The sequence below is a fragment of the Epinephelus fuscoguttatus genome, linkage group LG21 (genome assembly GCF_011397635.1).
Source record: "Epinephelus fuscoguttatus linkage group LG21, E.fuscoguttatus.final_Chr_v1".
In the NCBI taxonomy this organism is placed as follows: Eukaryota; Metazoa; Chordata; class Actinopteri; order Perciformes; family Serranidae; genus Epinephelus; species Epinephelus fuscoguttatus.
Window position 1 is genome coordinate 1,605,875 of NC_064772.1, and position 26,713 is coordinate 1,632,587.

General features: G+C 44.9%; 1 protein-coding gene across 1 annotated transcript in view; it reads left to right on the forward strand.

Annotated features, from left to right (window-relative positions):
- Positions 1 to 24,967, forward strand: part of f3a (coagulation factor IIIa) — a 38,066-nt gene extending 13,099 nt beyond the window's left edge. The window contains exon 6 of the mRNA XM_049565832.1: positions 24,284 to 24,967. Within this exon, the coding sequence (XP_049421789.1) occupies positions 24,284 to 24,429 (146 nt within the window). The 3' untranslated portion in view covers positions 24,430 to 24,967. The remainder of the gene's footprint in view (positions 1 to 24,283) is intronic.
- Positions 24,968 to 26,713: the final 1,746 nt, after the last annotated feature.

Genomic DNA, 26,713 nt, shown 5'->3' on the forward strand with positions numbered 1-26,713 from the left:
AAACAGGTGCAATCCCTCTAGGTAGATTTCCTCAAATTAGAAGAGATATCTAGGTCAACAATAATAAGATGGGGGTTAGCAAGTCCAGTGAAGCAATATTGCAGAAAAGTAGAAAGAACAAAAATACTCTTAAGTTTAACAGAGGAATGCTCTACCTTAATGAAACACAATCTCCTCAATAGGAAGTGTAACATATGGTCCGTAATGTTAGTGACTTTTCATTAGACGGGAGCAATGACAAGTTAGCCTGGCACTAGGTGTAGCAACTTGCTAAAAACAACTGGACCAGAGTCTGACCCACGACATGTAGTATGGCACAATGGAAAAACAAATCTGTCAGTCAGGGGGCTAGTCATTTCAGTTTAGCCGGACACCGGTCACGACTAGTTGCTAACAACAACACAACTAAAGTTAGCCCCCTTTTAGCATAGATTACCGGGTTTCCATAATAATCCTACACTTTACACAAACATACCCGATAATAAAATCAGCCCTCTGTAGATCCGGCGCTGTGTCGGCAGTGAGACACGATGAAATCCTGAGCGTCCTTGGGGGAGGCGAGCCGTCTCCTCTTTCCCTCTGTGATCGTAATGAGCAGCTTAGCCGTGGATAGCCGGTTTTAAGCCGAGGTTGTAGAGCTGTTTCATGATGTTGCGGTACGCCGAACGTTGTTCCAATATTTCAGGACAATAGTCTTCAAATATGTGGATCGAAGTACCTTTGTATTTCAGCTTGCCTCGCAGCTTTCGGGCTTCGCTCACCACCAGCTCCCGGGTCTGAAATATGTGGAAGCATATCATGACGGCCCGGGGCTTCCCAACAGGGCCTGGTTTAGCTGGTTTGGCGTGCGGTGGGCCCGATCTAATTCTGATCTAGGGCTGATGTCAGAGTGTGTTCCCCAAAGACCTCGAGTAAGAGCTGGAAGAAGAACGCAGTAGGCTGGGGACCCTTGATGTCTTTGGGGAGGCCAACAATCCTGATATTATGCCGACGGCTTCTGCTTTCCAGATCGATAAGCTTGGCTCTTAGCGTGGTGTTTTCCTCAGTTATCATAGTTAGCTTCATCTCCATGGCTCGCATGTCCTGGCTGGTCGTGGTGGCAGCTGCTTCCAGCGAAGAGAGACGTTGTTGGTGATCCAGTAAAGTGGCCTGGATATTGTCCAGCTTCGTTTCGAGTTTAGAAAACGCAGCGTTGAATACTGTATGGAGCGCTGTCTTGTGGTCTGCTAGCATAGGCGTTAGTGTAGCCGTGACAGTGCTGGACGCCAAGTCTTTATTCTTTTGCTTGTCTTTCCTAGATCTGGTAGACATATTGCCGCTGTGGGAGACTGCTGGAGATTATATTTGAGTGTTTATGACTGGTTATGCTGTCGCGGCAGAACTCTTAGGAAGGTTTAAAAGTTAGCAGGTCAGGAGCATGGAAAAGTGCGACTACTCCATCTTGCCGCCTACAGGAAGTCCCATGAAGTTATGACATTTAATATCCAAAAGGTCAAAGGTCAACTTCACTGTGACATCGTAATGTTCTCTCTCACTTTTCTGGCCATTACTCAACATTATATCTCAGAAGCACAAGGTATGGTTAAAACAGTGAGTGGGTTTATATACACCCTGACTGAAGCCAATGAAGTCCAATAATGAGATAAACGCAGGAGCCAGGGAGTCATTATCAACGTCAACATGAATGTTAAAATCGCCTACAATAATAACTTAATCTGATTTAAGAACTAAACTGGATAAAAACTCTGAGAATTCAGATACAAATTCATAGTACGGGCCAGGAGCATGGTACACTATAACAAATAAAAGTGGCTGCGAGGTTTTCCAGGTCAGATGTAAAAGACTAAGAACAAAATGAAAATGAATTATAATCTAGTTTAGGTTTAGGGCTGATTAACAGACTAGAGTTAAAAATGGCTACAACACCCCCTCCTCGGTCGCTGCCTCGAGGAATGTGGGTATTATTATGACTGGGAGGAGTAGATTCATTTAGACTGACAAATTCATCTTGACACAGCCAGGTCTCAGTGAGGCTGAGTAAATCAATATGATTATCTGATATTTATTCGTTTGCTAACACTGCTTTAGATGTTAGAGACCTGATATTTTACAGTCTGCATTTAATTCTCCTGTTTTGTCTTTCTGTCACAGAAGAGGTTTTAAGCTTTATGAGGTTGTTATGCACAACTCCTCTTTGTTTAATTTCAGATTTAGATAATTTAGGTGGTCGGGGGACAGACACCATTTGTATAAAACTATGGGTGGGTAACTGCACTAGAAGCTCAGAGAAGCGTGTAGGACTGCGACTCTGATTCCTGGTCTCAACTCTGGGTTGTCAGGGTTTTGAATTACTAATAAACTTGGCCAGGTTCCTAGAGATGAGAGCAGCTCCATCCAAAGTGGGATGAATGCCGTCTTTCCTAATCAGATCAGATTTTCCCCAGAAAGTTTGCCAGTGATTAACGAAACCCACATTGTTGCTGGACACCACCTGAACAGCCAACTATTAAATGATGACATGCGGCTAAACATGTCATCAGTGGTCAGATTTGGGAGGGGTCCAGAGAAAACTACGGAGTCCGACATAGTTTTAGCGTATTCACACACAGAGGCAACATTAATTTTAGTGACCTCCGATTGGTGTAACCGGGTGTCATTGCCGCTGACGTGAATAACAATCTTATTAAATCTCTGTTTAGCCTTAGCTAAAGCAGTTTTAAATTTGACTCAGTGTCGCCCGCTCTGGCCCCAGGGATACATTTGACTATGGCCGCTGGTGTTGCTAACTTCACGTTTCTCAAAATAGAGCTGCCAATAACCAGAGTTTTCTCCTCAGCAGGTGTGTCGCTGGGTGGGGAAAAGTGGTTAGAAACATGAACAGGCTGGTGGTGAACCGTGGGTTATGGCTTGGAACTACGCTTCTCCCGGACAGTTACCCAGCCTCCCAGCTGCACTGGGGGTTACCGGGGGACCGCTAGCAGAGGCTATGCTATGTGGCTCCGTGCCAGCTAGAGGGGGCTGGCTAACTACCGCAGCTACTGTATGATTTTCCATGGTGTGGAGCCGCGCTTCCAATACACTGAGCCTTGCCTCCAACACAGCAAATAAGCTACACTTGTTACAGTTACCACTGTCGCTAAAGGAGGCAGAGGCATAACTAAACATCTGGCACACCGACCAAGAAAGAGCAGAAGGACACCAGCGTTTGTTCTGTTTAAGAAAGTTGTCGTCTTAACATTGACAAAACCATCATGGCATTAGCTGGGTTTCCATCCAAATGTATCGCAAATTTTAAGCGGATTTTGTGAAAATGCACAAAAGAAAATGCGGATTTATGCACGTTTCCATTCATTATTGTTTTGCGAGTATTGGGAGTCAACAGGTCGAGCAGAAGGTGGCGCTTCTCATGAAAAATAAAATGCAAAAGAACACCCGTAGAAGAAGAGTGCGCTGTGAGATAACGTCATGCAAAGGCTTCTTCTAGAGTCCCCTGCTGGGTTTATAAAAGTGCACCCGATATCCTTAAATTTTTGTGGAAACAGCTAAGAATAGTTTGGGAAAAACAAATTATCCCAAGAGCATGGCGTAGGGCAGGGGGTGTCCTCATTCCTAAGGAGAGGGAGTCTGTGGACCTTAGCCAATGCCATATGAATTCACTCTTCAATGTAGAGGGGAAGATTTTCTTTAGTGTAGTAACGCAGAGATTAGTTAGCTGTTTAGAAATGAATAGCTTAATAGATACTATGGTGCAGAAGGCAGGAATACCAGGTTTTGCCGGGTGTTTAGAGCATATTAGCATGATCTGGCACCAGATTCAGGCAGTGAAGATTAAAAAAAGGGACCTGCATGTAATATTTTTAGATCTTGTAAATGCGTTTGGTTCAGTAGCGCATAGCCTCATTTGGAGTGCATTTGACTACTTCAAAGTGCCACAGGTAGTTGTTAACTTAGTGAAAGCATATTTTCAGGATATTAGGTTGTGGGTAAGTACAGCAGGTTTCACAACAGGTTGGCAGAGGCTAAAAATAGGCATCATGGCAGGGTGTACAATTTCTCTATTAGCATTTACTACGGCGATGGAAGTAATCATCAGGGCTTCTAAGTGGGTGGTAGGTGGGGAGAGACGGCAGAACAGGTTGCATCTTCCACCAGTTAGGGCTTGCATTGATGACATGACACTGGTGACCACAACAATGCCATGTACAAAGAGGCTGCTAGATAAGGTAAATAAGAACCTCAAGTCAGTAAAGAGCTTAGGTAGGTGGTAGAGTGTGGAGTTGAATGATGAGGAACAGGTGGTGAAATTTAGAAAAGATGTGGCTGAAGGATTGGATACAATAGATAAATCAGAACTTCCAGGAAAGTTGAAGTTGTGGTGTTTGCAATTTGGACTATATCCTAGGTTAATGTGGCCATTGTCAATTTATGAAATTCCAATGTCCGTTGTGGAGAGAATTGAAAGGTCGGTTAGCTCCTGTATTAGGAAGTAGTTGGGCGCTCCTAGGTGCCTAAGTAGTGGTGCATTGTATGGAAAAGGGATACTTCAGCTGCCAGTATCTAGTTTAACAGAGGAATCTAAATGTACCAAGGTCAGGACAGAGCTCTTGTTATCTCGGAGTAAGGATGTGGTAGTTAGGAGTGTGGTTCCAAACCTGTGGTGTGGTTCAGGCAAACCGGTACGGAATAAAGCAAGATAAAAGAAGAGGAAGCTTAGTTGGAGGGACCTGTATGGAGGAGAATCGTATTAGATTCCTGGTAGGGGCAACATATGATCTGTTACCAACCCCCCACAACCTAAAACTGTGGGTAAATGGGGACCCATCATGTCCATTGTGTTCAGGTACCGCAACCTTAAAGCATATTTTGTCAGGCTGTAAAGTTAGCTTGTCACAAGGCCGATATATATCAGACTTTATTTATATATTTTATATTATTTTTATATTATATATTTTCATACATTAAAATGTAACACAAACTGCTTTACACAATAAAAGCAAGCAAAACAAAACAAACCAAACCCAATGCCACCCACACACATCAATCAATCAATCAATTTTATTTATAAAGCCCAATATCACAAATCACAATTTGCCTCACAGGGCTTTACAGCATACGACATCCCTCTGTCCTTAAGACCCTCACAGCGGATAAGGAAAAACTCCCCAAAAAAACCCCTTTGAGCATGCACACACACACACACAAAGACACACCCGCACACAAACACACACCTTCTCTCACGCATAACACATGTATACGCATTGGAAGGAAGGCAACTGAAGCGCTCTCTTCAGCGCTATCTTATCTATATACTTAGCAACATAACCAGGTGTTGAAATGTTTAGCTGCAGGCATCGAAGGGAAACGAAGACAGGTAAATTCAGAAGGTTTTAAGAATAGCAGTTTAGCAATTCAGTTTGTCCGTGAGGGGGAGAAATACAGAAGGGGTAACTTAGTAAGGAGGCAAAGGTGTGGCCGCCTAGAAGGTGCTCGTGATTGGGAAATGCAAGTAAATTTAGGTGGAAAGCTTGTTGTTCCCCAGGAAACAGTTTGTACCAAGCAGAGGCCTGACATAGTGTTGTGGTCAGTGAGTCGATGGATAGTGTATTTCATTGAGCTGACAGTTCATTGGGAAGACTCAGTGGAAGAAGCCTATGAAAGAAAAAAGCTTAGGTATGCAGATATAGGAGCAGAAGCTGAGCAGTGAGGATGAAAAACTAGGATTTGTCCAGTGGAAGTGGGGTGTAGGGGATTCATAGCAAGATCAGCTGTCTCGCTCCTGGGGGAACTCGGAGTGCGGGGACAGAGTTTGAGGAAGACAGTGAGGGAAATGTCAGATGAAGCAGCCAGAGCTAGTCAGTGGATCTGGATGAGAAAAAATAATGTCAGTTGGGCGCCAGCAGGGGGAACTACTAAGCAGGGTACATAACTCCTTGAGATCAGGTGGAGAGATCCACCAATCAGTCCTCTCAGGAGGAAATCCAGGAAGAGGAAGTATATTTAAGTGTGGGAGTAGCCTATTTGAATCCCTTTTGTTTGAGACAATGCTGCAAGGTGAGTGTGTTTGCTGATCCTGTGTGTTTATCTATCTCCTTAACTTTAGCTTATATTGGAGTTATGCTATGTAGCGTGTGAAACAGAGTATGGTGAATGTGCTAGGAAAGGTAGTATCAGCACTGCTTCTACCTGGAGCTCGCATGTACGGAGCCTGGGTTTGTTGAATGTGACGGTGCTGTTTGGGCTGAGAAAGCCATGTGTAAAGTAAAGGAGGTTGTTGGGTTGGTGCGGGGAGCAGTGAGACCTGGCATTAGAGGAGTGTCTCTGAGCCAGAGATCACTGTCTAGCCTCCTGGAGGTGTCATGGGACCAATTAGAGGAAACACTGGTGAAAGGAGGTTCCCACCTGATGACCCCAAAGACATGATAGTTATGGTAAATGGACCTGCATTTGTATAGCGCCTTTCTAGTCATCTAGTGACCACTCAAAGCGCTTTTTACACTACGAGTCACGTTCACCCATTCACACACACATTCATACACTGGTGGCCGAGGCTACCATACAAGGTGCCACCTGCTACTCAGTTTTAACACACTCACACACCGATGGAACAGCCATCGGGAGCAATTTGGGGTTCAGTATCTTGCTCAAGGATACTTCGACATGCAGCCTGGAGGAGCCTGGGATCGAACCACTGATCTTTCGATTGGTGGACGACCCGCTCTACCTCTGAGCCACAGCCGCCCCTGTTATCACTGCTCACTGGTCTGTATAGTTTAGCCTTGCCATAATAGCTTATCAAAGGGCTTAGGAGGTTATTCACTTAGTGCTGATCCTTTCTCTAGAGCACAAACTTCTTGTGTTAATTTGAATGTTAAATGAATGAAATTGACACTTAATAGAATAACTCAATTTGTTTTTAGCATGTGGTAACGTGTTTTTCCGAGCTGTCTTTAAATGTACCATGAATAGACAGCGCCAGGCGCATACACATGCTGTCGTATTGTGATCAGAATCAATCGCACAGACGAGATGTGTGCTACTGGTTTCTTCCAAACAAACCATGTAAGTTCAGTAATGCTGTTGCATGTAGATAATGTTCGCTAAATGATGACTAATTACTCATACTCATTGTACTCGTCGTCCTCCGCTTATCCGGGTATACCACCTGGTGATGAGCTGGATCAGATGGCAGGGGAGGACGCCACGCAGACCTGGCAGGCCCAAACGAGCATGAGGGTCTGCTGGGAACGCCTGGCGGAAGAACCTGTCAAGATGATCTTCAACTCCCACCTCCGGGAGAGCTTTGACTGCGTCCCGAGGGAGAGGGGAACATTGAGTCCGAATGGGCCGTGTTCCGCTCTGCCATCGTCGAGGTGGCGGTTGCGAGCTGTGGTCGCAAGGCCACTGGGGCTAGTCGTGGCGACAATCCCTGAACTCGCTGGTGGACACCAGAGGTGAGGGGAGCAGTCAGGCTGAAGAGGGAGGCCTACAGGGCATGGTTGGTCTGTGGGTCTCCGGAAGCAGCTGACGGGTATCGGTGGGCCAAGCGGAGCCAAGCAGCAGCAGTCTCGGAGGCCGTATTGCCCAGGGAATTTTCACATGCCATTATTGTAACTGTTTACATCCCCCCCTCTGCCAACCCGACGTCAGCATGTCACGTCATTCATCTGTGTGGACTCCACTGTCCCAGCCAGGACTGTCCATTGTTACCCAAATAACAAACCGTGGGTAACAAAGGACATCAAAGCCATTGTCAACACAAAGAAGAAGGCCTTCAGAGCTGGTAACAGGGAGGAGGTGAGAACAATACAGGGGGAGCTGAAGATGAAGATCAGGGAGGCTAAAGAGAGGTACAGGAGGAAGCTGGAGTGGAAACTCCAGCAGAACAACATGAGAGAGGTCTGGAGTGGAATGAGGACCATCACTGGCTTCAGGACCAACAGCCACGGAGGAGTTGAAGGCAGCGTGGACAGGGCCAATGAACTGAATCTGTTTTTTTAACAGATTTGACACTGCTGGGGTGTGAGACTGACTACACTCTCCATCATGAGGACTACACCCCTCCCCCACGTGTCGTCACCTCCACAATGTGCTTCACTGCTGACCATGTGAGAAGACAGCTGATAAGACTCCACTCAAATAAGGCTGCAGGCCCTGATGGTGTCAGCCCTAGGGTGCTCAAAGCCTGTGCTCCCCAGCTATGTGGAGTACTTCAGCATGTCTTCAACATGAGCCTGAGTCTCCAGAGGGTCCCCTTGCTGTGGAAGACATCCTGCCTCGTTCCTGTCCCAAAGACGTCGCGTCCCAGTGGCTCCAAGGACTACAGACCTGTGGCATTGACCTCCCACATCATGAAGACCCTGGAGAGACTCATCTTGGAGCAGCTCCGGCCCATGGTCAAGCCACTTTTGGACCCCCTCCAGTTCGCCGATCAGCCCCGACTTGGAGTTGAGGACGCCATCATCTACCTGCTCAACCGCGTCTACGCCCACCTGGACAAGCCGGCGAGCACTGTGAGGGTCATGTTTTTTGACTTCTCCAGTGCATTCAGCACCATCCGTCCAGCTCTACTGGGTGACAAACTGACAGCAATGCAGGTGGATGCCCCCTTGGTGTCCTGGATTGTAGACTACTTGACTGGCAGACCACAGTATGTGCACTTGCAATGCTGTGTGTCAGACAGAGTGGTCAGCAATACCGGGGCCCCGCAGGTGACTGTCCTCTCTCCCTTCCTCTTCACCCTCTACACCACGGACTTCAGCTATTGCACTGAGACCTGCCATCTTCACAAGTTTTCTGATGACTCTGCTATAGTTGGATGTATCAGCAAGGGTGATGAGGATGAGTACAGGGCTGTTGTGGATAACTTTGTCACATGGTATGAGCAGAACCATCTGCAGCTCAACGTGGCAAAGACAAAGGAACTGGCTGTGGATCTGAGGAGGACCAAGACACCGGTGACCCCTGTTTCCATCCAGGGGGTCAGTGTGGACATTGCAGAGGACTATAAGTACCTTGGGGTACACATTGACAATAAACTGGACTGGGCTAAAAACACTAACGCTCTCTACAGGAAGGGCCAGAGCCGTCTCTATTTTCTGAGGCGACTGAGGTCCTTCAACATCTTCCGGACTACGCTCAGGATTTTCTGTGGTGGCCAGTGCTATCCTCTCTGCTGTTGTGTGCTGGGGCAGCAGGCTGAGGGTGGCAGACACCAACAGACTCAACAAACTGATCCGCAGGCCAGTGATGTTGTGGTAACGGAGTGTGACTGATGGTGGTGTCAGAGAGGAGGATGCTGTCTAAGCTACAAACTATCTTGGACAATGTCTCACACCCACTCCACCATGTGCTGGTCAGGCACAAGAGTACTTTCAGTGGGAGGCTCATACCACCTAAATGTACCACTGAGCGCCACAGGAAATCATTCCTGCCTGCTGTGGCTATCAAACTGTACAACTCCTCCCTGTGAGTGGCCCTGAGATTTTTTCACACACTGTCAACATGTGCAATAATTTAACTTGTGCAATAACCCCATTTCACCCTGACTGTATATATTCTGTTTGTGTAAATAATCTTGTTTAGGTTACTATATATATATATATATATATATATATATTTGTATACATATAATATATATGTATATGTGTGTGTGTAGTATATATATATTTACTTTTTATTTTTGTTAATAATTCCTGTTTATTTTCACTATATATTTGTAAATATACTATATTTTCACGTATCTTTCCTCTCTTGCAAGGAGCACCTGTAACACAAATAATTTGCCCTTGGGGATCAATAAAGTATTTCTGATTCTGATTCTGAAAAACTCGGGCGTGGGAGGAGTTCAGTTAGGCCATGGAGAAAGACTATCAGTCGGCTCCGAAGAGGTTCTGGCAAACCGTCCAACGCCTCGGGGGGGAAGGCGGCAACTTGCTCACGCTGTGAGCTGCTGATGTCAACTGGGGACATTGTCGGGCAGTGGAAGGAATACTTGGAGGAGCTCCTCAATCCCACCAACACGTTTTCCAGTGAGGAAACAGAGTCGGGGGTCTCGGGGGCAGGTCGTCCAATTTTTGGAGGCAGAAGTCGCTAAGGTAGTGAAGCAACTCCGCAGCGGCGGAGCCCCAGGGTTGGATGAGATTCGCCCTGGATATCTCAAGGCTCTGGATGTTGTAGGGCTGTCCTGGCTGACACGCCTCTGCAACATTGCATGGACATCGGAGGCAGTGCCTCTGGAGTGGCAGACCGGGCTGGTGGTCCCCATTTTCACGAAAGGGGACCAGAGGGTGTGTTCCAACTACAGAGGGATCACACTCCTCAGCCTATCCGGTAAGGTCTACTCCAGAGTGTTGGAGAAGAGGGTCCGGTCGAGAGTTGAACCTGAGATTGAGGAGGAGCAATGTGGTTTTCGTCCCGGACGCGGAACCGTGGACCTGACTTGTCTGTATTGCAATAGGTAGCACAAGGAGAAGGCTTAAAGAGGACATGAAACAACGGAACAGACACCAGCATAGGAGATGTGTGCATTATTAAGACATACTGACGAAATAAAAAGTCGGAAAAGTCAGCCTATTTGAGAGAAAATCCAATTTTTAAATGCTTTTACGATACGTTTTGGGCCGTGCTCAGCGCCATCTTTATTTTGCATCACTGCCTACGTCATCGGAGTGGTTGGTTGGTTTCATGACACTTGTCTGTAGACGGAGGAAGACGAAGAAGCAGCAGTTTAGGAAATTTACCAAGTGAAAAGGTGTCAGAAGACGAAGCCGAAAGATACATTGATCGATCATCAAACCCACTGGCCTATGCTTTTGAGCCAGTAACAAGGAGGAGGGTGGAAAGTCACAATTTTGTGGAGGAGGAGGCAGCTGCTCCGGACGAGGATGGCAGCCAGGAGAGGGTCGGCAACACTGCATGGTGCATGTGCCAAAGTTACTGTCCAAAACTAAAAATGAACCACAACCTATATAAACATCTGGGCCAGTCAGCGGTCATCACAGCTGATGCAAACCGCTAAAGAAATACTACTTACCAGGACTCCATGTTTTCCAAAGCAGTCAGTCAGGAATCCAAACGTAATAAAATAATCCATGCATTAACTCCAATCCCGTTATCTTCCTCACCGTCATCCTCTTTATTCCTCTTGCCATCTCTTGCCATGCATGCACTAAAGTTTTTTCTAGCTAGCTTTTCCTTCACATGGCTTGGCTGCGAAAAGCCGTCACACGCGTCAAGCAAATTGGCAAATTAAAAAATAAATATACATGTACATATATATGTCGGAGCCATCACGACACTACGTAAGGCACAATAATTTACTTTTTCAACCTAAAGTGTTGACCCTTAGCATTTTTGATTGGCCGATGTTAGCGCTATCCGCTAGCTTCTGCTAATGTATAGTCATGACCAACATTACCATAACACTAAAAAGTCAACAAGAATAGTCACGGTGGCAGGCCTAATAATATATTGATGCATTTGGCAGTTATTCAGCATTTCATTCTAGTCTAGTTTTTACCTTTTACTGAACATACCTTGTAGATATTTAGGGAAATAGCACTGGAACTTTGTATTGGTCCTGAACTGCAGTAACACACAACAGACACTTCATGGCAGATACTATCAGTACTACTAGTTACTACTAGTACTAGTAACTATTACCTACTATAGCACCTAGTAAAAACACATTGTACATTAGTACAAATCAGGAGGACATTGCTAATGTAGTGAGATGCATGATTCTCCATGGACATTAGAAATAACTGTACATTGATACTTTTGAGAGTCACAAAAAATAATAACTAGTAGAACTGTAGAAAAGAAGATAAGTCAGTGAGGAAAAGAACTGATGACATTAAGACATACGATTCTGGCTGCTACATTCTGTACCCAGGCTCCTACAAGAAATGTGATATTAACATTATAATTTTGTTAATTTTGTTTAATGTCCCTCTGAAGCAAAGCAAACATCCCCAGTGTTTACACACATTAATCTTATGATAATAAAACACCAAATAATTATACTGATTCAACAAGCACTACAGCCAGAACTGGTATGGACATTGAGCCAAAACCAATTACACCCAACCATCACTGAAACAAATCAGAGGATACATTGGATAGTTTTCTATGCATGATTATCGAAAGAATAACAATACAACAAAAAGTGTTTAGGTATATGATTCTTTAATAAATCAGTAGTCAGGATGTAAGTACAAAGTCTTTCATGTTAAGGCTGATAACATCATTTGGGTACCTAAAATGTGTACATTTGTGTTAACAGGTTAGGCAGGCATGTATGCAACTGGTGGCCAGCAGCAAATTCCCAGAGGCTGACATCAGTGAGGAGATAGAGCAGGTGACAAGCAGTGTGCACACCCTGACAGTCAGTGTCGGCACCCAGACCGATCCATTTCAACAGGATACAGAAGAGGGAGACAATAAGCAGTACATTTGCACAGGCACTTTGACAGATGACATACTTACCAACCAGGTCATAAACAATGAGCACTCATACTGTACATCTGTGGAAGGCCAGGCCACACAGGCTGGAATCGGGACCCGGTTCTTCCTTCCCAAATGGCCCCTGGCCCAGAGGGTAAACTGTTTGTAGGCAGTCAACCTAAAGAGACTGATGGAAAAGAAATGTATTGGTTAGATTTAGTAAACAATATTTGAACATAGGTGATGTACATTCTGATAGACGGGATGATGACTCTGATATAATGTATAAGATTAGATTAGATTAGATTAGATTAGATTAGATAGAACTTTATTAATCCCTTGGGACGACTCCCTCAGGGAAATTAAGAAAGATGATATAAGATGTATGTTTGATATTTTTTTAATAAGGCTGTTGTATTACTGCTTTTTCTATATACTTTCATGAATTGTTAATTGTTTTTGGATGTTTATCACCCTGGGCAGTTTGGATGGATTACCACACCTGCCGTCATAGATCTTATCAGCCTATTGGTATGCATGATGTATAAATATAAGTATGTTTTCCATTTTTGAACATTGTGACCTGACGAAGATCCAAGTAGGATAAAACGTTGTCATTATTATACTTTTGTGGCTTGGAGTAAGTGTGCAGAAGTTACCTTTTTTCATAGTGTTAGTACAACCACATGTTTCCATACATTTCCTCTCCAGAACTATCTGCTATTCATGCAGTCTCAATTTTTTAAGATCATAAACAAGTTGTTTGTTGTCAGGAAAGATATAACAGGATGTCTTTTTTCTTTTATATGTGTCCACTTGTTAGAGTGTGAGAGTGGAAATCCATTTGGTAATTTATGTTAACTTGAGCCTTGCTTCATATCCACTTCTATGTATTATTCTATATCACATACAAAGTACAAAATATTGAATCATTCCTTTCAGATTCCAGAATATATTTCAACTGTGTATTGCTAATCTCACTCAAAAGTTATTGAGGATGAACCCGTCTGAATGTCTGACATCAAACTGTCTGCGTCACAGTGTTTTGATAGCTAATAGCTGTTAGCGTCAACTAGCTAACGCTAAGGGTTAGCTAGCAATTAGTACCGGAGAAACGACATGAACAAAGATGTTTCGGTCAGGCAACAACTGTATGTAAACAAACAGCACATGGAAACATTGTTCATATTCCTGGCCAACATCGTACAGCATGCATTTGTTTTCTTTACTGCATACGGTTAGAGTCATTCGCCCGCGGTTACAGCTAGCTTGACTTACCTGCTGTTGACGGGACGCTGCAGCGTCTCAGCTCTGACATCCCTCAGCGAAAGCATCGCTACCTCCAACATGTCCACCTCCCGGCACAGGATGCTGAATGAGCGCACCATGGTGATGCAGGGGTGGTCATGGAGAAGATGGTCCAGACCAACCTCCAGGCAGCAAATGGACTCTGGCACAGTGGGCATCGGCGTACAATAGCGACACTGACACCACATAATGTTGTCGACACGCCCTTGACCCCAAATCACCGGCTCGACCACTTCTTCCTCCCGTACCACTGCTCGATTCCCACGCCTTATAGGCTCATATGCGTAGGCAATGGGGCTTGTCACAGACTCAACAGGCCTCTCCAGTTCGTCTTCCTCCATTGTCAAAAAGTGTGGCGCTCAACCTGGTTCAGAAATGCTCCACTGTCTTCACTTCACTGTGATCGCTAGCTGGACAACCACTCCGCTGACGTCACGTCCGGCGACACAGCAGACATGGCGCCGCCCTTTGTTTTAACAGCTGAACTTAAATGACAGGATTTTGAGATTCCTTTCATTTTCAGTGTTTAAACTAAAATTATCTTTTTAGGGTGAGAGACCCTCTTTAAATTATTATAACTATGTTTAGTGTTTCATGTCCTCTTTAAAAATATTTGATTAATTTTGCACATCTGTGCTGTCATATTTGACTAAAATGTAAAATACATCTCGATGTTGATATGTTTAGTGTTGTGTCACTTTCTTTCTTCATGCCATTAAATTAAATTATGTGGCTTATTACCCTGTCACTTCCATTCCATTTTGTGTGCTAATAACTTGTTAACAGGAATGGTGTTTTACTGAACTTTTCGTGTTCAGTGTTGTCATTTGGCACTTAGTCATCTGGCTACTTACCCTGTAGATGCTCGAGGGTCATTCTGTGTCAAATCAACCAGAGCTTGGCAGCTAAAACTTTAGACTTTGATAGTATATCATTTTAAAGAACTGAAGTCGGTCCCCTGGTGCTGTGCTGTGGCTGTGTTATGTGGCTCTTTAGCCGCTAAGGAGAAGTGCAACTGAATGCGAGAGGATGACAAATCCCTCAATAGACCTCTGAACAATTTGTCCCCCTCACCTCTGAAATGATGGCTACACCCCTGGTGAAAAGTCTGATTGACTGACCGTCACCTGTGTGTATGCGTTGAAGGAGAGGGGCGGAGGGAGCGAAGCTGTGGAAACATCCTGCAGTCATACCGTCATGTGTTTAAATAACTTATTAGACGGATATATTAGGGCTGGGCGATACGGCCTAAAAAAAAAAATCTCTGATTTTTTCACAAAAAATCCGAATCACGATTTAAATCAATTTTTTCCCCTCCTAGTTAAAAAATATATATATTTGCAGCCTGGTAGCACATACCTGGGGTCCAAAACTTTCAGCATGCAAATAAACCCCAGCTTTTCCACGGTAGCCTATATATGGGCACCATATCTCTTGCAATATACATGGCGACTGCATCTGTGATCGCTTTCCACCGGACCCCTTTCTTATCATACGGCAGTGTTTCCCCTACCATCATACTGGATCACAGCAGAAGCCATTTAAGGTTACCTTTCCTATAGTTTTTGAGTTATTTGTGTGCATCACCCCTGCAGTGCTGAAAATAAAGTGCAGTTCTTTAACGCAGACGAAGTCCTGTTGTTTATGTGTTGTTGCCACAACGAGCTAACACAAGCTAAAGGAGCTAATGGTCTTCGGAGGTCCCTTAACTATGGTTCGGGGGTCTGCCAGCTTGGCATTGGTAACACTTATTCATCTTATTTACACAATGGCATGTCATTTGTGTCCCTACATGGTGTGCGTCTAAAATCCTCCTCTGCTTTCTGTGTTTTGCACGGCGGAGTTTGGCCCTGATGCGCGCACACACACACACACACACACACACACACACACACACACACACACACACAGGTGAGCACAGACACAGACACAGGTGTGCACACAAAAGCGCTGAAAAACTCGTTCCCTTTCTTGAGAAGGAGTTCTTCCTCACTCGCTGCCATGTTGTTTGTGTATCAAGCGCACGGGGGGGAGGGGTGAGCCCACTTTGAACTACTGGAGCCCAGCGGGGAGCGGCGGTGGCAGATTTTAAATAGAAACTGGATTTTCATTAAAACAAATCGGCCTAAACTGCAAATTCGAATTAATCGATAAAATCGATTTATCGCCCAGCCCTAGGATATATAGAGAAAGGCGACGTTTTGAGAACAAGCCCAAAGGGCTGCCCAAGCAACCCGCGACTACCAATATTTGTAAGCAACTTTACAAAAAAAACAAGCCCACAGTCGCGGCTAATAAGCGGACCTGACAACCCTGCTTGTGTGCTTGTGAATACCTGTCCTACTCTGCCTCTGATTGGTTTATGATGAAATTTTACTCTCCCTAAGCCAAACATCAATTAAATTTAATGTTACAATCGTAGCATGGGTTAATGTCCGGAGCTTGAGTTATTTGCGGCTCTGTCCCAGCAATGGGTCGGCGTTTCGGTTGTGTTAGGTGAGTAGCCCGGCAGCCCAGCTAACATTTGCAATTAGCATTGTAAAATGTAGCCCTGCCTACTTAAATGATGATGGTACCTGTAATAAATGTAATATATTTGCTGAAATGGAGGTGAGGCTCAGTGACTAGAAGAGCTGGTAGAAGCGCTCCATAGCTGCAAGCTACTCCAGTAGCCATAGTAGCTCTAGTGCTAACTCTGGGAGCTAACGCTAACATTCCTCTGAGACTCCTCCGTGAGCCGGTCTCACGGAGAAGAGTTGGAACGTTAGCATGGCAGCCAACTAGTGCTAACGCTAACGTCCCCACGCTTAAGCAGGCTCCCGGAACGTTAGCATGGCAGCTGACTAGTGCTAACGCTAACGTCCCCACACTAGAGCTTGCCGGAGCCGAGAAGCAGGCTCCTGGAACGTTAGTATGGCAGCCAACTAGTGCTAACGCTAATGTCCCCACGCTTCTTGGCTTCGACTCACTGAGCCAGCCGGAGAAGCGTGGGGACGTTAGCACTAATGGGCTGCCATGCTAACGTTCCAACTCTTCTCCGTGAAACCGTGAGCCCGGCTCCCGGCTCAGTTGGAGTTGGAGTGTTAGCGTGGCAGCCGAGTAGTGCTAACGCTAACAGGAAAGCAGGGAAATAGCTAAACACAGCAGAGACCGAGAGTGAGTGAAAGACATTGCTAACTGCTAAACTAAGTTGGCTGTTTAGGTTTTATTTCCTCGCCCCTGTGGCGAGTGAATCTGCCTGCAGTGAAAGCAGGGGCTAACCGGTGCTTCCTCCCCTTGCTCCACTTCACTCAGCTGCTAACACAGCCAGTTAGCCTCCGCTAGCTTCCCAGCTAGCGGCTCTCCATTTGGATCCAACCGGAGCACCGAGCCCTGGTTTGTTATTCAGTTTAATGTGGGAAGAAGCAGCGGGTATATCGGGCAGCTGAAAGAAGCTGAGTGAAGCTGAGTGAAGCGGAGCCTGCGGAAGAAACACCGGGACCGTCTGGATGTGATAGTCCGTGGAGATGCTGCGGTACTCCCCGGCACAGATGAGGCAAGACGGGGGGGTGGGGGGTGTTGGAGAGCAGAGGTAGAGGGAGAGGTGGCTCATGACACACTTTCTTTTGCTCTACAGGCAGTGCACAACAGCAAACTTAGCGGTGAAACGATTTCGCTTACTGCTCCTCTAAGTCATTTTTGAAGTTTATTTAAAGAGGCAACACATAGGATTCGGGTTTCTTTAGCTTGGCGCCACCTAGCGTTAGCAGTGTTGCTCGCACTGTTGCAAATACCAAATTGACCGTGGGGATCAGAGATAATCAATAAAATGTAGGCTGTAAAGCCACCAGTATAGAATGAGAAGGTGTGTGGACACTCATTCATTCATTCATCTTCTAACCGCTTCATCCTCTTGAGGGTCGCGGGGGGGCTGGAGCCTATCCCAGCTGACATCGGGCGAGAGGCAGGGTACACCCTGGACAGGTCGCCAGACTAACGCTAACATTCCTCTGAGACTCCTCCGTGAGCCGGTCTCACGGAGAAGAGTTGGAACGTTAGCATGGCAGCCAACTAGTGCTAACGCTAACGTCCCCACGCTTAAGCAGGCTCCCGGAACGTTAGCATGGCAGCTGACTAGTGCTAACGCTAACGTCCCCACACTAGAGCTTGCCGGAGCCGAGAAGCAGGCTCCTGGAACGTTAGTATGGCAGCCAACTAGTGCTAACGCTAATGTCCCCACGCTTCTTGGCTTCGACTCACTGAGCCAGCCGGAGAAGCGTGGGGACGTTAGCACTAATGGGCTGCCATGCTAACGTTCCAACTCTTCTCCGTGAGACCGTGAGCCCGGCTCCCGGCTCAGTTGGAGTTGGAGTGTTAGCGTGGCAGCCGAGTAGTGCTAAAGAGACAGACAACCATTTACGCTCACATTCACACCTATGAACAATTTAGAGTTATCAGTTAACCTAGTCCCCCATGTCTTTGGACTGTGGGAGGAAGCCGGAGTTCCCGGAAAGAACCCACGCTGACACCTGGAGAACATGCAAACGCCGCACAGAAGGGCTCCCACACCCGGGATCGAACCGGCAACCCTCTTGCTGTGAGGCGACAGTGCTAACCACCACACCACAGTGCCGCCTGTGTGTGGACATTATGCTAAATAAATGAATAAAGAGACCGAGCAACAATTATCAGATTTATCTGAAGAAAAAAACAAATAGTAATGCAAATAATTATACCAGAATGCACAGTACCAGTACAAACAGCTCACAGTAAATGATACCATTATGTACAGTATCAGTACAAACAACAGTAGACACGTAAGGGATAATGTATAGTGAGCCGGTGACTGTTGAAAAATAACTCCAGACAGGGGAATGGAACCCTGACGCGCAGCGCAGTTATTTTTCAACAGTCACTGGCTCACTATACATTATCCCGCTTAGAACATGGCTTACTACTAAAAGATTCAAATGTTACAACTGGCATCAATGTTATTAAACTGCTGGCAGAGTGTATTGACAGAGGAGAGGCGTTCACCAGACAAACGGGAGCGGAGGAGAGGATTTTACTCCACTTCTCCCAGTCGGAGATGCTGGGTGCCCAGTAGCTGCGGCGAAGGCAGCAGCGGGGGGGTGGGGGTAATCACCGTCCAAGTGCTGCCGTAGAATGGCAACGAGGATGTCAGCCGACCAACACTCGCTACCTGGTCCCTGGTTGCAGCAATTTGCAATGCTGACCAGCTAGGAATGAACTAGCAACCAGTACAGTACAGTCCTCTCTCGGCTAGCTAACATTTAGCTGTGTTACTTCCATTAGAAAGAAAGCTAGCTGGACACCGGTTTTGAAGCCTCTTTGGTGACGGAGCACCCTCCATCTCTTGAACACCCGACTGAGGTTTACTCTTGTTTTTCCTTTTCTTGTATCACTCTCCTTTTTGTGCATCCTCACCTCCTTAGACAGAGGAGCTCATTTTCTTTTAGGAGGCCGTTTTTCACTTATCTCCAAACTTTGTCCGTCGGCCATTGTGCGCCTGACTCAACTATCTCATGCCCTGGCCAGTTCCTCATATGGACCAGCTCCAGTCCCTCATTGGCTGACCGACCAGTTTGGCAATACATGACGCATTTCCTGCCGTAAAGCAGATTTTTTCCATGAAAATTCGTCCCTGGTGGCAGAAGCTTATTGCAAATATTGCAAAGCCACTAAGTAACCTATGTAAGCGCTGATAGTCTGATTTTACTGTGTATACTATCATGTGCAACCCACATTATTTTCATAATGACATATACAGTACAGGCAAATTGCTGTCTGTTGCTTCTTTAATTGATCAGTTTCTTCTGGCTTTATTGATAAATACAATTGTGTATCATCCGCATAACAATGGAAATTTATAGAGTGATTTCTAATGATGTTACCTAAGGGAAGCATTTATAGAGTGAATAGGATTGGTCTGAGCACACAACCTTGTGGAACTTCAAAACTTTAGTATGCAAGGATGATTCATCATTTACATGAACGAACTGAAAACAATCAGATAAGTAAGATTTATACCAGCTTAGTGCAGAACGTTTTAGGCCAATTAAATGTTCCAGTCTCTGCAGTAGAATTTGATGGTCAATTGTGTCAAATGGAGCACTAAGATCTAATAAAACAAGTACAGAGACAAGTCCTTTGTCTGAAGCAATCAGAAGGTCATTTGTAATTTTAACTAGTGCTGTCTCAGTGCTATGATGCACTCTAAATCCTGACTGAAATTCCTCAAATAGATTATTATCATGGAGAAAATCACACAGTTGGTCTGCGACTACTTTCTCAAGGATCTTTGACATAAAGGGAAGATTAGATATTGGTCTATAGTTGGCTAACACCTCTGGATCCAGGGTGGGCTTTTTTAGTAGAGGTTTAGTTACAGCTACCTTAAAAGACTGTGGTACATAGCCTGTTAATAAGGATAGATTGATCATATCTAATATATGAGTGTTAACTAAAGGAAAGACCTCCTTAAGTAGCCTAGTTGGGATGGGGTCTAAGAGACACGTTAATGATTTAGATGAAGAAATCACTGCGGTCAATTCATTCATTCATTCATCTTCTAACCGCTTCATCCTCTTGAGGGTCGCGGGGGGGCTGGAGCCTATCCCAGCTGACATCGGGCGAGAGGCAGGGTACACCCTGGTCAGGTCGCCAGACTATCGCAGGGCTGACACATAGAGACAAACAACCATTCACGCTCACATTCACACCTATGAACAATTTAGAGTTATCAATTAACCTAGTCCCCAATCTGCATGTCTTTGGACTGTGGGAGGAAGCCGGAGTGCCCGGAGAGAACCCACACTGACATGGGGAGAACATGCAAACTCCGCACAGAAGGGCTCCCACGCCCAGGATCGAACCGGCAACCCTCTTGCTGTGAGGCGAGAGTGCTAACCACCACACCACCGTGCCGCCCCTGCGGTCAATTCTTGAAGAGTAATTGGGGAGAAGCAATCTAAATATATATTAGGTTTTACAGTTGAGTTTGAGGTTAGATAGGTACTATCTGAGGACAGGAGGTCATGAATTTTGCCTCTAATAGTTAGAATTTTGTCATTAAAAAAGCTCATAAAATCATTACTGCTAAGGGCTAAGGGAATACAAGGCTCAACAGAGCTTTGACTCTCAGTCAGCCTGGCTACAGTGTTGAAAAGAAACCTGGGGTTGTTCTTATTGTCTTCGATTAATGCTGAGTAATAGTTTGTTCTGGCATTGTGGAGGCCCCTCTTATAAGTTTTGAGACTGTCTGTCCAGATTAAACGAGAGTCTTCCAGTTTGGTTAATCGCCAGTTCCTTTCAAATTTTTGCGATATTTGTGTTAACTTACGGGTTTGAGAGTTATACCAAGGAGCAAACTTTCTTTGCTTTTTTAACTTCTTTTTAAGAGGAGCTACAGAGTCAAGTGTTGTTCGCAGCGAGCCTACGGCGCTATCGACAAAATGATCAATATGGGAGAGGTTAAAGTCAGTACAGGAAACCTCTGTTACTGAGGGACTTGGCATTGAATTTAACGACGGAGTAATCTTTTCCTTAAATTTTGCGACAGCACTATCTGATAAACATCTAGTATAGTAACTGTTGCTGAGTGGCGTGTAATCGAGTAAAAAGAAATCAAAAGTAATCAGATACTGATCTGATAGCGAGGGATTCTGTGGAAAGACTTTTAGGTTATCAATTTCAATTCCATACGTCAGAACTAGATCGAGGGTATGGTTAAAACAATGAGTGGGTTCATGTACACCCTGACTGAAGCCAATGGAGTCCAATAATGAGATAAATGCGGTAGCCAGGGAGTCATTATCAACGTCAACATGAATGTTAAAATCGCCTACAATAATAACTTTATCTGATTTAAGAACTAAACTGGGTAAAAACTCTGAGAATTCAGATACAAATTCAGAATACAGGCCAGGAGCACGGTACACTATAACAAATAAAAGTGGCTGCGAGGTTTTCCAGGTCAGATGTAAAAGACTAAGAACGAGGCTTTCAAATGAATTATAATCTAGTTTAGGTTTAGGGCTGATTAACAGACTAGAGTTAAAAATGGCTGCAACTCCCCCTCCTCAGCCGCTGCCTCGAGGAATGTGGGTATTATTATGACTGGGAGGAGTGGACTCATTAAGACTAACATATTCATCTTGACACAGCCAGGTTTCAGTGAGACTGAGTAAATCAATATGATTATCTGATATTAATTCGTTTACTAACACTGCTTTAGATGATAGAGACCTGATATTTAACAGTCTGCATTTAATTCTCCTGTTTTGTCTGTCTGTCACAGAAGAGGTTTTAATTTTTATGAGGTTGTTATGCACACCTCCTCTTTGTTTAATTTTAGATTTAAATAATTTAGGTGGTCGGGGGACAGACACCATTTGTATAAAACTATGAAAACTATGGCTGGGTAACTGAACTAGAAGCTCAGAGAGGCGTATAGGACTGCAACTCTGAGTCCTGATCTCAGCTCTGGGTTGTCAGGGATTTAAATTACTAATAATGTTTGCCAGGTTCCTAGAAATGAGAGCAGCTCCATCCAAAGTGGGATGAATGCTGTCTCTCCTAATAAGACCAGGTTTTCCCCAGAAAGTTTGCCAATTATTAACGAAACCCACATTGTTTGCTGGACACCACCTGGACAGCCAGCGATTAAATGATGACATGCGGCTAAACATGTCATCACTGGTCAGATTTGGGAGGGGTCCAGAGAAAACTAGAGCTGCCAATAACCTCCTCAGCGGGTGTGTCGCTAAGTGGGGAAAAGCGGTTGGAAACGTGATGAGCCGTGGGCTTCGGCTTGGAGCTGTGCTTCTGGCGAACCGTAACCCAACCTCCCGGCTGAACGGGAGTTTCCATTTACTGAATGGTTTTCCATGGTGCGGAGCCGCGCTTCTAATTCACTAAGCCTCGCCTCCAACGCAGCAAATAAGCTACACTTATTACAATTACCACTGTCGCTAAAGGAGGCAGAGGCATAACTGAACATTTGGCACACCGAGCAAGAAAGAGCAGAGGGAGAAGCCATCGCTAACTGTAAAGCTAATGTAGCTACCAAGGCTAGTAACGTGCAAACAACAGCTAAGAGATTAGCGAGAAAGTCGTAGAAAGAAGGAGAGCTATAAGTGCTTAAACAGAACCAGTGTGGGTTAAGACTTGAAGTAGACGTTAAAGCAACGTTAAAGCAACTGAAGTGAGAAAGCAGGCTAGTAGAATCCACCAGAGCAGGACAGAGACACTGTCACAGAAACACCGGAAATGACACAACTCGCTTACCGCAATACGTCAGTATGTCGATTGAGTCAAAGTATCTCAAATGAATCAAATGCTGAGATACAGGCCCGCTGTTGAAATATATTTTTTAAAGTTTTCTTCCATCCCTTAAAATCAAGAAGGCCTCGCAATCCCTAGTGGGTTTCGGGACCACAAGGTTGGGAACCAGTGCACTTTTGCCTCTAATAGTTAGAATTTTGTCATTAAAAAAGCTCAAAAATCATTAGTGGTAAGGGTTAAAGGAATACAAGGCTCAATAGAGCTGTGACTCTCAGTCAGCCTGGCTACAGCGCTGAAAAGAAACCTGGGGTTGTTCTTACTGTATTTCCTTCTATTAATGCTGAATAATAGTTTGCTCTGGCATTGCGGAGGCCCCTCTAATACATTTTGGACTTCGTTCCCAGACTAAACAAGATTCTTCCAGTTTGGTTAATTTTAAAGATATTTTTTGGGCATTTTTAAGCCTTTAATCGATAGGACAGACAAGTGTGAGGGGGGGAGGGAGAGAGGGAGTGGCATGCAGCGAGGGGCCACAGGCTGGATTTGAACCCGGGCTGCTGCGGCAACAGCTTTGTACATGGGGCGCATGCTCTACCAACAAGCCACCGACGCCCCATGCTTCTTTTTTTTAACGTTTATACATACTAAATAGGCTTCTTTTTTTTTTTTGACAAATTCAGTATTACCTTCTCCCTGACGCTGGGCCATTCTCCTATTTCCTCTGTGGTTCTATTAAAGACAATCAAAGAGAAAATAATTTCATTTCGTTTTCTGTCTTCAAAGAAATAAATCAAATGCTGCGATACAGGCCCGCTGTTGAAATATATTTTTTCAAGTTTTCTTACATCCCTTAAAATCAAGAAGGCCTCGCAATCCCTAGTGGGGTTCGGGACCACAAGGTTGGGAACCAGTGCACTAGAGCACCACATGTGGATTAATCCGCCACTGAAACTAGACCCCATCAAACTAATGGACTATTTCCTGTTTGAGTAATGTTTGAAAAAAAAAACAACAACAACTAATGTCCAGTTGGTATAGGTAATTACTGAGCTTCTTGAAAAATCAAACTTTTTGAGCTGTTTCTTTGAGATTTACATCTTTGTTAAGAACCAACAGAGTTTCAGTTTGTGGGATGTAGTGAATAGCTTAGTTTTGATAGTGGGGATTTTAACTTTTGTTTCTCTACTGTCTTTTAATGTAAAGTGAAGTTCTTTAACGTAATGTTGTCTTGTTTTGTCTTCCACAGTATATTCGGTGGGTGTAATCGCTGCTGCCATCTTCCTCATCCTGCTGCTGATAGGCCTCATCATCACAGTCACAGTGGTCTGCTGCAAGCGCAGGAAGAAAGCTCTGAAAAGTGGAAAAGAAGGAGTGCCACTGAGGGATGTATAGAGTGTGTGTACCATCACACACATACACTGTAGGAACACGTGGTACAGCTGAACTGGACTCAAAGTCCAACATTCCACTGTCAAACATTGGAATCAATCCTTCCTTTAGTTTCTGTGAAACTGTGTCTGAATATGTCAGACATTATTTCATTCTTTCTTTATCATGTTATGCTGCAGAAAAACACTGAACACTCCTACTATACACTGGTCATACTGATGAAGCTGTAATATTCCATTTCCTGTCTTTTATATTTGGTGAGGGGTACTTCTGATAAGTGTAGATAAACACAACAGATTTTATTTATTTCATTTTATAGTGTATTTTCTGTCATAGAGAGGATTTTTGGGATACTGGTAAAACACTTTATGGGAAATCAAGGTCTGGTATCTACTATTTTTGTATCTTATGCTTAATTTATTGTGTTTAATTGAAATTAACATGTTTGCGTATGTCATTTAGCTGTTTTATACTTCACATTGTTGTAGATCACTTTATTAACTGGTGAATTGTTGAAAAAGTAATAAAATATTTCAAAGAACATGGCCTAATTGTATATTTTAAAAAAAATATGAGATGACTGTTAAAGGATAACTTTGGTATTTTTCAACCTGGGCCCTATTTCCCCATGTGTATGTGTGCATATGATTCATAGGTACAGCTCGTTCTAAAATTGGTTCAGTATTGAGGGAGGCGGATGCAGCCGGCAGCTGCGAAATGAGCTAAAACGGTAACGGGGGCAAATGCATCCCCTATAAGTTTGCGCATTAAAAGTGCTTTTTTTCGCCACTGACCGGTTCAGATCGCCAGTGCTATCTCTGTAAATAGCATAGGGTTAGGGTTAACCCTAACCCTGACCCTAACATATTATGAATCACACACACCAAACACTGTCTTTAACTTTATTTTTACATACATTAACAAAAAATGTGCAACTGAACAACAATTAACAACACCAACTAGTCACTCAAATAACTGGACTCAGTCTCAGGGCTCGATCCAATGGGGGATGTCACATGATTGGGTGGGCTAGGGGGAGGTGAGTCCACAGCACTCAAAGGTAACTCAGGACTGGGTGACAATGATGGACTGCACAGCTCCATGTCCACCACCTCTAGGTTAGGGGACGGGGAAGATGGACAGCATAATTCACCACTACCACCCACGCTCATCCTCCTCTTCCTCCTCCTCCTCCTCCCCCTCCTCCTCTTCTTCCTCCTCCTCCTCCAACACCACATTCAGCCAGGACATCAACAGGTCTAGTGCGTCGTCCTCCAACTGACGACAATACATGCATGAGCATGATCCTCTGTTCACAGGAAAGTAAGATCGGGGACCTTCGTAGTCACGTGACGGACTTTCACCCAACCCAAACACAGGAGGGGTGGCAACACCGCCCACCTCCACCTCATCCTCCTCCTCGTCGGGCAAAAGCACAAACAGTGGCGGACTTTCGTAGGGTGGAGGCGGACTTTCATCAGAGTCGAATACAGGTGAGGGGGAGTGACCAGGCTCCTCTATGTCCTCAGCCACTGACAATGACAGGGCACCAGGCTCACAACCCCATTCACCTGGCCCTCCTCCCTGGGCAAGCACCTGTGGTGCAAGATCCAAAATGACGTCTACGTCTTGCAGGGGCAACACTGGATCAGGACCAGCCGGTCCCAGGCCAGGGGCCTGGTCCTCAACGTCATCCTCCTCCGACGACCACAACCACTCCTCCTCCACCTCCTCCTCCTCCTCCTCCACCTCCTCCTCTAACAGCCCCTCCATCCACCCCACAATCGCCGGGGGATGCACACTCGGCAACTTCTTGCCCTCACAGTTTTTTGGTGGCATCTCTACTAACTACAACACAAAAACTTTGCTTTCGAGCTTGCTTCCAGCTGGCTACAACCTTCCTATCAAAACAAATTCCCCAAAATGAGGATGACCCACGGACCATCGGTGTTATTCATCCCCTTAACCCTAACCCATACATGAACAACACATGTACACTTGAACTTTCTTTATTTTTTAGGTTGCAAACATGAACAGACAACATACACTTTCTTTATTTTTTATGTTGCAAACATGAACAGGAAACATGCACTTTCTTTATTTTTTTATGTTACATGCATGAATAAAAAAAAACACACTTCAACAACAATGAACAACAAAAACTAATCACTCAAGTAACTGGACTCGGTCTCAGGGCTCGATCCAGGACAAGAGCTGGCATCGCTGCATGGGCTAGGAGGAGGGGAGTCCCAAGCAGTGACATATGACTCACTGCTGGATGAGGACG